Below are 13,395 nucleotides of genomic sequence, written 5' to 3'. Positions count from 1 at the left end.
CTCCTTTGTTGGGCAACCCTACTGTTGCTGTTTGTGCAGCAAAGGAAGGAAGGTAGGTTCCTGTCCATTCTTATAAGAGGGCCATGTCCCTTTCACATATGGAAAAAGTAGAAGAGGTGGAAATAGAGGAGTGAGAAAACAGATATAGTATATTCAGGAAGTTTCTGACTTTCTCCTTTTTTTTTTTTTTTTTGAGTCTGCGTCTCACTCTGTCACCCAGGCTGGAGTGCAATGGCACGATCTCAGCTCACTGCAACCTCCACCTCCTGGGTTCAAGTGATTCTCCTGCCTCAGCCTCCCGAGTAGCTGGGATTACAGGCGTGTGCCACCACGCCTGGCTAATTTTTGTATTTTTAGTAGAGATGGGGTTTTGCCATGTTGGCCAGGATGGTCTCAACCTCCTCACCTCAAGTGATCCACCTGCCTTGGCCTCCCAAAGTGCTGGATTACAGGTGTGAGCCATCACACTGGGCCAGGAAGTTTCTGACTTTCTGACAATAAATTTGAGAAGAAGACAAAATGACTCTTCTCCTCTCTTTGGTCATGGATCAATTACTGAAGTGTCCAGTAATTTCTCAATAGAAAATAAATCACCCCCTGCCCTCCACTTCCGTGCCCATGGAATATATTCCTTTACAAATTTTTAATAGATGAGGTCTCACTAGGTTGCCTATGCTGGTCTTGAACCCTGGGCCTCAAGCAGTCTCCCTCCTCAGCCTTCCAAAGTGCTGGGATTACAGGTATAAACCACCATGCCTGGCCTGGAATATATTCTTGATCAAGCCATTTGTGGAACGGTTTAAACTCAGATGTACCACTGTTTTCAGTAAGACTTTTAAAAAATATTAAAATAACTTTTTCCGACCTTTTCTCATAAGAGAAATTTATACTCACTGTTTAAAAAATCAGAAAACATAGGGAAAAATTACAAAAGGAAGTATAAGTTATTCTTTATCTCCTCACTGGAGGTAGATAGTAACTGTTCAAATTTTGTATATATTCTTTTTACTTAAAAAACTTTTTTTAAGTTTTAAGTTGTAGTAGAGATGGGGTCTTACTGTGTTGCCCAAGCTGGTCTTGAACTCCTGACCTCAAATAGTCCTCCTGCCTCAGCCTCCCAAAGTGTTAGGATTACAGGCGTGAACCACCTCACTCAGCCCACATTTTGGGGGACAACAGGATTTTTTCTCTCCATATATTCACACACTTATGCAGCTGATCATACATCATTCTTCTCAGTTAGTAGTGTAGGGCTAACATCTTCCCATTTCATGATATAACAGTCTGGTACCTTTTTCACAGGTACATATTAGTCCCCTGTAAGGACATACTGTATGTATTAAACCAGCCCTTTATTGTTGAGCATTTAAGTTGTTACTACCTTTTAGCTCTCATGAGCAATGCTGGTATCCCTTTTCGTGTCTCTATCTAATTATTATCAAATTAATTGCCAAAAATAATCTGCAGGAGAATATTGCCAGATGGCCCTGGATTAATTATAAATCCCACCAGTGTGGTACAGAGCCTGTTTCCTCATGCCTCCACCAGTGGTTGGTGTGAACAGATTTTTTAACGTTTTCACTGACCTCACAGATATCTTGCTGGTGTCTTCATTGGCATGTTTTGATTACTTGTGAGATTGAATATATTTTCATATTTATTTCTTGGTCATTAGTATTTTATTTATTTATTTGTTCGTTTGTTTGTTTATTTATTTATTTAGAGGCAATGTCTGGCTCTGTCACCGAGACTGGAGTGCAGTGACATGATCTCAGCTCACTGCAATCTCTGTCTCACAGAGATCAAGTGATCCTCCCACCTCAGCCTCCTGAGTAGCTGGGACTGTAGGTGTGCACCACAAAGCCTGGATAATATTTGCATTTTTAGTAGAGATGAGGTTTCGCCATGTTACCCAGGCTGGTCTCAAACTCCTGGGCTCAAGCAGTCTGCCCGCCTCGACCTCCCAAAGTGCTGAGATTACAGGCATGAGCCACCACGCCCGGCCAGTATTTCTTATTTTATAAATTATTTATTTGCATCCTTGCCCACTTTTATTAAGTTGGGCTATTCTTTTTGATTTGCAAGTCTTTTCTGTGTTACAGATTTTAACCTTTTGTCATATGCTACAATTTCTTTTATTCATTTATTATTTTGATTCTTAAATTTTTCTACCTATATATATTTTTAACATTTTTACGTATTCAGAACTATCCTTCAAGTAGGATTTTGCTTTTGGTTTCATGTTTAGAAAGTCTCTCTTCATTCCAGGATTCTAAAAATATTCACCTATATTTTATCGTTATGGCTTTATTTTTTACATTTACATTTATAACCCATTTGGAAATCATTTGAGTGAAAAGTATGAGGTAGGGATTAAGATTTTTTTTTTTCTTTTACCTGATGTCTAAGCCACTTACTGAATTAAACATTTTTTGTTTCACTGATTTGAAATACCCCATTTACCATTTACAGAATCCCTATAGATTCTTAGGGTTATTTTCAGACCCTACTCTGTTCCACTGATTTGTCTTTTCCTGTGCTGCTATCTCACTATCTTAATTATTACAGCTTTAATAATACATTTTAATAACTACTGTTGCAAGTGCTCAGTTATTATTTGTTCTTCTGCAAAATTTTCTTGGCAAGTTGGGCATGTTTATTCCTCCAAATGAACTTCAGAAATAATTTTGTCAAGTTCTAGAAAAAGAAATTCTTATGGTGTGTGTTAATTTCATAGATGAATTTGTACAGAATTGCCGTATTCACACCATTGAGCCTTACCATTCAGAGGCACGGGGAGCATTTCATTTGTTCATTTTCTTTTACATCAAGGCTTTTGCATTTCTTCACCAAGGTCCTGAACTTTTATTGTTAGGCTTATTCTGACTGGTTACGGCTAGCATGTAAGAAAACTAGTGCTCTTTTGTATAGTTACACCTGTGAATGCACTTTTAATTTAGATTAGATTTTTCAGTTATCTTGAATTTTTTTCAAAGAGAAAGTTATGTCAACTGCAAGTAATTCTTATTTTATAAGCCCCCTTCTTCTCAATTTACTTCTTATTTTATCCAATTGCACTCATTAGTATTTCCTGGAAAATGTTAAATTATAGCAATGGGAGTGGGTGTCCATTTATGCTTTGGGCTAGACTTTAGTAGTAATACTACCTTTATTTTACTGTTGACCTTGCCGAGGAAAGGTTCCAGAGCTGGTCTTTTATCCTGCTGAGGAATTATTTTATTTTCCTGAAAGCTTTTATTAGGGATGGTTGTTCAATTTTATCACATACTATTTTGTACATGATAAGAGTGTGTATATGATACTGTGTGTGTGTGTGTGTGTGTGTGTGTGTATGAGCTATTAAATGGAATATCAGTATGATTTAATAACATCAAGTTATCCTTTTGAAAATTACATTTCTTTTGTAGAGTTGGGGTCTTACTCTGTTGTCCAGGTTGGTCTTGATCTCCTGGGCTCAAGCAGTCCTCCCATCTCAACCTTCCAAAGTGCTGGGATTGCAGGTGTGAGCCACACAACCAACCCAAATGATTCTTTTATCTATGGAATCCTAGTGCTGTTTTTGCAATCAGAAATACTCTTTTTTTTTGAGACAGGGTCTCACTCTCACCCAGGCTGGAGTGCAGTGGCACAATCACAGCTCACTGCAGCCTCAACATTTGGGCTCCAGCGATCTTCCCGCCTCAGCCTCCCAAGTAGCTGGGACCACAGGCAAGCACCACTATGCCTGGCTAATTTTTTGTATTTTTGGTAGAGATGGGGTTTCACCACATTGCCCAGGCTGGTCTTGAACTTCTGTGTTCAAGTGATCCATCTTGAGCAGCTGAGCGTTATTTTTCTTCCAAAAGAAGACTTGATTTTGTACATCTGCAGGAAACCTTAATGCTTAATTGGCACTTTTTGAGTTCTCTTCTGAAAAGGAGGCCTAAATCCCTTAGATTTGTCTTTTACCAGATTGGTTTACTTTTGCTAGATGCAATGGAAGCTTTCGATTTTGTATTTTTGACCTTCCTGCCTCCATTCAAGTTAGACCCATCCCTGTACTTGGGTGGGGCAGGGAAGATGAGAAGAACCAGGTAGGAAACAGACGACATTCAGATGGTAGGCCTCCCTGACCCCAGGCAGGACTTCAGTGGCAGCCTGGACAGCTCAGGGAGCCTGGGGAGGGTTGCCTGTGTCCAATGAGCAAGCCTGGCACTTGCCAAGGGCCCAGCCTCTGTCTTCTCTATGGAGATCTCACCTCCATTCATTTCAGGACTGCCCACAAAAAAAATAGGCTTCGTTTGGCATCATCAACTAATCAGCAGTTGAGGAGGCTCCCTCTCAAAAGCAGCAAGTGTCCTTTTGTGCTCAGTAGGCAAGCACAAAGCCAGGGGCCCCAGTCCGCTGCTCTTGCACCCTCCGTAGGCCCAGGAGAATTCTGGAGGCCTGATCTGTCTCTGCAAAGAAAGTCTTTTACACATTATGCGCAGTGTTCAGTAGCTTTTTTGATCACATTTATTTTATACTCTGAACTGAGTCAGTCAGCGAGAGGTGCTTAGCTTGTTACTGAAAGGGGTGGGGAGTGGTATATAAATAATGAGAACTCAGAGAAACTTGTGGTGTTAACAGCTGTCCTCCAGTAAAGCGGAGTTTATTGTGTCACTGCCTCTGGGTGTGTTTTCCTGTGAAGGCCAGAAATAATGCAGTGGTACAAGTCTGTTGGGTACTTTTTTCCCTTTTCCCAGGAGGATGGTAACTCTCTCATTAATACTAAAGGCAGGTTTAAAGATTCTCTAATTGATAATTGCATTGCTGTGTGGTTTGTTCGGCATGAAGGCTGACCATTCTCCTTTAGACCTTAGCACTGAGCCTCAAGGAGAGGGCCTGACTTGGTTTCCCCCAGGCTGCCAGCTGAAGGTCAAGTCGCCGTCTCTCTAGGCCAGTCCTCTCCCCCTCTGCAGATCATCTCTGGTCCCATTCAGCCTTAATTCTGTTCTTGTCTACCTGTGACTTCCCTATTCCATGCTATCTTAAGTGCAAAACATCTATCATTTTCTAAATAATGCCTTATTATATGACTGTCATTAACTTATATGCCGGGATGTTAGATTAAACATCACGGCCTGTTAGATCTAAACTCTCCACTGTGTTAAAAAGGTGGGAGATTTTTCAAAGGGCTGGAAATTGTAGGTCCCTCAGCAGAATCCAGCCTGCATACACACCACTGGGTGGCACCATAATTTATAATGTTGAACTTGAATGCCTCTAAGTAGGGGAAGCACCCTTCAGCCCACCATGGAATCCATTACCATCTATGATTGAATGCACCTGCTCCCAACCTGCCCCTGACCTTTTTTTAATGTGTCTGGCTCCTGAAGACATTTGCATTTACAAATTCTGGTGTATGCCAGTTAGAAGTTCAAGTCCTCTGTTATTTATTTATTTATTTATTTATTTATTTATTTATTTGAGACAGGGTCTCACCCTGTTGCCCAGACTGGAGTGCAGTGGCGTGATCTTGGCTCACCACAACCTCCGCCCCTCGGGTTCAAGCGATTCTCATGTCTCAAGCCCAGTAGCTGGGATTACAGGTGTGCAACACCATGCCCGGCTTCAAGTCTTTTGATTGAGATCAGGAATCAACTAACTTTTTGCAAAAGGGCCCGATAGTAAATATTTTCAGTTTTGCAGGTTGTACAGTCTCTGTGGGCAACTGCTCAACACTGCTGTTTTGAAAATGCAGCTGTAGATAATACTTAAACCAATGAGCATGGCTGTTTCCAATAAAACTATATGCAGACAAGGAAATTTTAATTTCATATAATTTTCTCCTGTCATGAAATATTCCTTTTTTTTTTTCAACCACTTGGTAAAAACCGAATATAAGAATCGTATAACTTTTCTTAGCTCATAGCAGGCCAGTTTTGGCCAGTGGGATGTGGATTGCTAGCCCCTGATTTAGATCACTGACCAAAAAGTTTTTGAAGGTTTTCCAAAGGATGCCAGATAAATCAAAATGATCCCGGGCCTTTTATACTAGCAACTCACTTCCAAGCAGATCTTTTTTAAATGCGTGAAAAACGGTAAACTTGAATTATACAAATTACATGAGCCTAACAAAGGCTTCTATTGGCTCTAGATTTTCTTGGGGCTCTGTGGGTGTCCCTCTCTGCTCTCTGTGAAACACTTCAGGGATAAGGATGCTAGGTCAATGACAGCACTTGGATTAGAAGCAATGAGAACCATGACAAAATGACAGCTCCAAGGGGCAGTCAAGAGAGTATCACTGTTAGCTAGATCGAAAGTGAATTCAGTGGGAACAGACCCTGATTACACTTGAAATATATGTAAGTCACAAGCATAGAAACTTAATAGTTCTGTTCTGATGGCTTCATGCCAGTTTTCCACGATCACTTCTATAAAGCCATCTTCCGAACACAGCGAGAGTATCTTATTTCTTTTCCAATCCTAGCCCACAGCTGAATGGTCTTCTGTTCCATTTTCCCCGCGGTGGACACAGATCCCCTCAACTAAATGAACCCCCTCCTCTCACGACTCACTTGAAAGAAATGAGTACCTGCCAGTGAGGAGGCTAAGCCACATTAGCGCTCCTCCAAGAAAACCACTTCTAATGAGCTTTTGTCTTAACAAGCATTGAGAAAACACTGAGCTCTTCCTTTCATTGTTCTCCTCCCCGCCACATCAGAAAGGAGTGGAGAAAGGGCTCCAGAAAGGACCGAGCAGAGAGGGTATTTTGTTTTGGTTTGGTTTGGCTCTTTGCAACTTACCATTCTATGAGTTCTGACCCCTTGTTATATTTTTAATAGAACATCTTTAGAAAAACATTTCCCCCATAGCTGCTTCACTGGGGTTAAAGAGGACTTCACTGCAGTCTAATTCTGGAATGGCTCAGGTTTCTCCAGTAACCAGTAATATCTGAGCAGATTTCAATGTGAGTGACCAGGAGAGAGAGAGAGAGAGAGAGAGAGAGTGTGTGTGTGTGTAAAGTTTGAGCATTTACCAAATGCTTGGCACCATGAGTAGGACAAAAGTCATCATACATGACATTGTTTTAGCCTCAAGAAGCCCAGCCTTGTTGGGTTGTAACAATCTGTATTTTGACTTTTGCTCAAAGGTCTGGTGAAGTGGGTTAAAATGCTGTTTCTCTAATAGAAGTTGCAGAAGTGGTTTTCAACTCCATGTCTTTGTTGAGTTTTTCAGGGGAGACTTTTTTTTTTTCCTTTTTGCAGCCCCATCCCCGAGCATCAAAATGCATTAATAACCCTATCTCCTACCTTGAGTAGGACCCAGCATTCATTGGTCTGCTATTGCCTTTTGCTGCTGTAGCTTTTCAACTCAGAGTTCCATAAGGGTTTATACGTAGATCTGCACATAGAGAATCAACTGCTACAGATTCATTTTACCCACATTGGGTTTCCTGGAAAAGTACTTTGTACAGGGTGTTGTTATGACTATCATTCTGCTTAGAAGACAGCAGAGAGCCTTCATCATGAATAGATTATCACAAAGGTGATAGATTTGGTTGGTTTTGTTTTGTTTTATCATATTTCTGCATCTCATCAGCACAGGTTAAGAGAAGCTGGGGAAAATAGAATGAATAATTTTGGATGACTCAAATGCACCACGCTGGACAGCTCCCAGCCTCTGCAGTTTCTCTATGGGTTCCAGGAAGGCTGGGACAGGAGTGAGAAAATATTCACTCCTCACACCTAGCCAAGGAGTGTCTGGAGAGTTCTGTGGAAACCAGGAGCCTGTGTGTCCTCTGTCTATGCAGCAGCTGTTGTTGGCTGTGCTTGGAAAGGTGTAAACAGTAGGCAGAGGCAGGCTTTTGGGAGCCGGGCGATGGCAGTCACTTACAAGGGGAGCAAGTGAGGTTCTTATCTTCAACAGCTCGTCTGCTTGTCTGCCTGTGTGTGTCCTCCCCAAATGCGGACACAGACCCTCCCCTGCCTTCACCTTGTGGGTGGGGCACAGTAGGAGGTTCTGGATGCTGGCCTGATCACATCTGGCAGGCAGGGCTTAGCTGCATTTTCAGTGGGACACAGACGTTAGCATGAATCCAAGGAAAGCAATCGGAAAGAGGGATGTGGAAGCTGTCAAGTCCCCAGGACCCCCAGGAGTCAGGACAGCCATGTGGCCAAGAGCACAGGCCTTGGTAGACAGGGCCAGTTCATGACTCTGCTTTCCAGTTATGTGAGCCTGAGTACACAGTCTAACCCTCCAAGCCTCAGTTTTCTCATCTGTGAAATGGGGCAACCTTGTGGGGTGCTTGTGAGAATTCAGTGAAAAGGGCACAGGAAGCCCTTAGCTCTATGCTTAAACAATGTTAGTTTGTCTTTTATGAGGAATATGGAAGAAACTGGAATTGTTTGGAAACTGGAGAAGAGATTAGAGAAAGACGTATCTGCAGATTTTTAAAGGATTAATGTGTGGCACAAGGAACAAACTTTTTTTTTTTTTTTTTGAGACAGAGTCACTCTGTCGCCTAGGCTGGAGTGCAGTGGCATGATCTTGGCTCACTGCAACCTCCACTTCCTGGGTTCAAGCAATTCTCCTGTCTCAGCCTCCCAAGTAGCTGGGATTACGGGCACATGCTACCATACCTAGCTAGTTTTTGTATTTTTAGTAAAGGCAAGGTTTCATTATGTTGGTCAGGCTGGTCTCAAACTCCTGACCTCAGGTGATCCACCTGCCTCGGCCTCCCAAAGTGCTGGGATTACAGGCATGAGCCACCACGCCCAGCACAAACTTATTTGTGCTGTTAAGACAATATGACTTAAAGTATGGCCTTTGCAGGAAGGCAGATTTTATATCACTAAAAGATGTGACAGAGATGCTCAGGAACGGAGTGGCCCCTGCACTCAGGAGCTGAGGGAGAAACGCTCACTCCAGATGGGAGGTTGGTTGGACCCAATGCCAGTTCTCTTCCATCCTACGACACCAAGAAATTTAGCAAAGAGGCTCAGCTTTTTTACACTTGAAAGAATTTATGAAACCAGCAATTGTGTGGAATAAAACAGAAAAAATAATTTCCAAGGGACCCATTGGGGACCAAATGGCAAGCTCATTTGCTTAGAAGTGTTAGTAACTTCCTCATTGTATTAGTTTGGGCTGCCATGGCACACAACCACAGACTGGGTGGCTGAAACAACAGAACCTTATTTCCTCACAGTTCCGGAGACTGGGAGTCCAAGGTGGAGGCGGGGGACGGGTTGGTTTCTTTGGAGGCCTCTCTCCTTGGCTTGTAGATGGTGGCTTCATTGCTGTCTTCCCACCGTCTTCCCTAATCTTCACATGTCTGTGTCCTCGTCTCCTCTTATAAAGACACGAGTCGTGGATTAAGGCCCGCCCTCATGACCTTGTTTAACATCAGTTGCCTCTTTAAAGGCGTTAACTTCAAATGCAGTCATTTTCTGGGGTGCTGGGGGTTAAGGCTTCAACATAGGGATTTTGGGGAGGGGGACACATGACAATCATCTCCAAGGGATTTATCCTTTGAGTCGTGGGGACTATTGACCATGACGGCCCTTCGGAATTTTTTTCATGTTCTTTAAACTGTATCCTGTCTGATTCCTTTCTCTTAGGTGAACGGCCCTTTCCCTGCACGTGGCCAGACTGCCTTAAAAAGTTCTCCCGCTCAGACGAGCTGACGCGCCACTACCGGACCCACACTGGGGAAAAGCAGTTCCGCTGTCCGCTGTGTGAGAAGCGCTTCATGAGGAGTGACCACCTCACAAAGCACGCCCGGCGGCACACCGAGTTCCACCCCAGCATGATCAAGCGATCGAAAAAGGCGCTGGCCAGCGCTTTGTGAGGCGCTGCCCGTGGAAGCCAGGGAAGGATGGACCCCGAAAGGACAAAAGTACTCCCAGGAAGCAGACGCGTGAAAACTGAGCCCCGGAAGAGGCACACCGACGGCACAGGAAGTCACTGCTCTTTGATCAATATTCTGATTTTCCTCTCCCTGCATTGTTTTTAAAAAGCACATTGTAGCCTAAGATCAAAGTCAACAACACTTGGTCCCCTTGAAGAGGCAACTCTCTGAACCCGTCTCTGACTGTTGGAGGGAAGGCGAATGCTTTTGGGTTTTTTGGTTTTGTTTTGTTTTGTTTTTTCTCCTTTTATTTTTTTGGGGGGAGGGTAGGGGGTGGGCGGGGGGAGGGGGGTAAGGCCAAGACTGGGGTAGAATTTTAAAGATTCAACACTGGTGTACATATGTCCGACTGGGTGAGTTGACCTGTGGCCTCGCACAGTGATTCTGGGCCCTTTATGCTTGCTGTCTCACAGAATTGTTTTCTTACCTTTTAATGTAATGACGAGTGTGCTTCAGTTTGTTTAGCAAAACCACTCTCTTGAATCACGTTAACTTTTGAGATTAAAAAAAAAAAAACCGCCATAGCACAGCTGTCTTTATGCAAGCAAGAGCACATCTACTCCAGCATGATCTGTCATCTAAAGACTTGAAAACAAAAATCAGTTACTTATAGTCAATGGGTAAGCAGAGTCTGAATTTATATTAATCAAGACAAACCTTTGAAAGGTTACACTAAGTACAGAACTTTTAAACCTTGCTTTGTATGAGTTGTACTTTTTGAACATAAGCTGCACTTTTATTTTCTAATGCAGAGGATGAATAAGTTAAATACATGCTTTGAGGATAGAAGCAGACATTCTGTTTGGCACCACGTTATCATCTGCTTATTTTACAATATACACGTTTCCCTAAGAAATCGTGGCAGAGATGTGAGGGCAGAATACACACAACAGATGCTGAAGGAGAAGGAGGGTAGTGTTTCGCAACAGAAAAAGAAAAGAACCAACAGAATTTTAACTCTATTAACTTTTCCAAATTTTCCTATGCTTTTAGTTAACATCATTATTGTGTCCTAATGCCACTAGGGGAGAGAGCTTTTGACTCTGTTGGGTTTTATTTAAATGTGTGCATAATAGTCATGAGATCTGGAATGTTTTGGTGAAAAAGGTTTGTTGGTCTCCTTCCTGTGTTCCTACAAAACTCCCACTCTCAGGTGCGAGAGTTATGTAGAAGGAAAGGGAGCCGAAATAGACACAGAAAAATCAACCTTTATAAGTAGTGAACGCCAAGGGAAAATACCACGATGATTTCAGAGGAGACTCTGCAAAATCGTCCCTTTTGGAGAACGTAGGCGACATGGAATACTACGAATGAAATCACATCACTGTATCTTTTACATCAATAGCCTCACCACTAATATGTCTTGTATCTAGGTGTCTATAATGGCTGAAACCACTACATCCATATATGCCATTTACCTGAAAACTTAACTGTGGCCTTTACGAGGCCAGAAAAGTGAACTGAGTTTTCATAGTTAAGAAAAGACCTCAAATGAGGGGAGTCAGCAGTGATCATGGGGGAAATGTTTACATTTTTTTTTTTCTTCAGAAGTAACTCTTTCTGATGATTTTATCTGATATTTAAAACAGGGAGCTATGGTGCACTCTAGTTTATACTTGTGCTCTGAAATGTGTTGTGTAAACATAGGGTGCCTACCTATTTCACCTGACACATACTCGTTTCTGATTCAGAATCAGTGTGGGCTCCTGCAGTGGGCGCGGGTCACGGCTGACTCCAACTTCCAATACAACAGCCATCACTAGCACGGTGTTTTTTTGTTTAACCAACGTAGTTGTATTAGTAGTTCTATAAAGAGAACTGCTTTTAACATTAGGGACTGGGAGCAGTCCATGGGATAAAAAGGAAAGTGTTTTCTCACGAGAAAACATGTCAGGAAAAATAAAGAACACTTTCTACCTCTGTTTCAGATTTTTGAAACACTTATTTTAAACCAAATTTTAATTTCTGTGTCCAAAATAAGTTTTAAGGACATCTGTTCTTCCATACGAAATAGGTTAGGCTGCCTATTTCTTACTGAGCTCATGGAATGGTTCTGCTTATGATACTCTGCACGCTGCCTTTTAGTGAGTGAGGAGTTTGGGGTTGCCTAGCAACTTGCTAACTTGTAAAAAGTCATCTTTCCCTCACAGAAAGAAACGAAAGAAAACAAAGCAAAGTCAGTGAAAGACAATCTTTATAGTTTCAGGAGTAAATCTATATGTGGCTTTTGTCAAGCACTTAGATGGATATAAATGCAGCAACTTGTTTTAAAAAAAATGCACAATTTACTTCCCAAAAAAGTTGTTACTTGCCTTTTCAAGTTGTTGACAAACACACATTTGATATTCTCCTATATGTTATAGTAATGTAACGTATAAACTCAATACTTTTTATTCTTTGTGATTAAATCCTGTTTTAAAATGTCACAAAACAGGAACCAGCATTCTAATTAGATTTACTATATCAAGATATGGTTCAAATAGGACTACTAGAGTTCGTTGAACACTAAAACTATGAAACAATTACTTTTTATATTAAAAAGACCATGGATTTAACTTATGAAAATCCAAATGCAGGATAGTAATTTTTGTTTACTTTTTTAACCAAACTGAATTTTTGAAAGACTATTGCAGGTGTTTAAAACGAAAGAAAAGCTGTTTTATCTAATACTGTAAGTAGTTGTCATATTCTGGAAAATTTAATAGTTTTAGAGTTAAGATATCTCCTCTCCTTGGTTAGGGAAGAAGAAAGCCCTTCACCATTGTGGAATGATGCCCTGGCTTTAAGGTTTAGCTCCACATCATGCTTCTTTTGAGAATTCTATTTGGTAGTTATAATTACAGAAACTGATTAGTTCGTCAGTTTGCAGATAGATTTAGCACAGTACTCATCACTCTGGATAGATTGAGATGTTCTTTCACAACAGATGATCTGTAACACTGTAAGATACTGATCTTTACAACTGTTTAATCAGTTTTATTTTTGTACAGTATTAGTGACCTAAGTTATTTTGCTGTCCCGTTTTTGTAAATCAAATGAAATTATAAAAGAGGATTCTGACAGTAGGTATTTTGTACATATGTATATATGTTGTCCAAATAAAAATAATAAATGATAAAGACTGAATTGTTCCAGCCATTATGTGTTGTAAAAGGGGGCTATTTCACCATAATGAAAGTTACTTCTTTAACCTGTGTTCACAGGATTTGGGGATGAGTGCAAAGATGATTTTACCCTGTGCCTCTTAACACTCGCAATATTTATATAGACTTGTGTGTATATACAAGACCTCTGAGGAAGTAGATGGAATAGAGGTCACTGGAAACCGTTATGTTATGCTGGAGGGGAATATTTATATTTTGGGAGATAAATCACTTTAAGAGGCTTTTAGAGCTCATAAGTGTGCAGGGTGTACTAGGAACTGGTCAGAGAAAGTTGTAAGCTCAGATTGTCCTCCTGAGATACGATATTAATAAGAACACACAAGTTGAGGTTTCATT

At 41.3% G+C, this 13,395-nt stretch overlaps 1 protein-coding gene across 1 annotated transcript in view; it reads left to right on the top strand.

Annotated features, from left to right (window-relative positions):
- KLF9 (Kruppel like factor 9) overlaps positions 1-13,021 on the top strand; it is a 30,741-nt gene extending 17,720 nt beyond the window's left edge. Inside the window, exon 2 of the mRNA XM_025360085.1 lies at positions 9,606-13,021. Coding sequence (XP_025215870.1) covers positions 9,606-9,835 — 230 coding nt within the window. The 3' untranslated portion in view covers positions 9,836-13,021. The remainder of the gene's footprint in view (positions 1-9,605) is intronic.
- The last annotated feature ends 374 nt before the right edge of the window (positions 13,022-13,395 follow it).

This window comes from Theropithecus gelada, chromosome 15 (genome assembly GCF_003255815.1).
Source record: "Theropithecus gelada isolate Dixy chromosome 15, Tgel_1.0, whole genome shotgun sequence".
NCBI lineage: Eukaryota > Metazoa > Chordata > Mammalia > Primates > Cercopithecidae > Theropithecus > Theropithecus gelada.
Note: the sequence above shows the minus strand (reverse complement) of the source record. Positions and strands in the feature narration are given on the sequence as shown.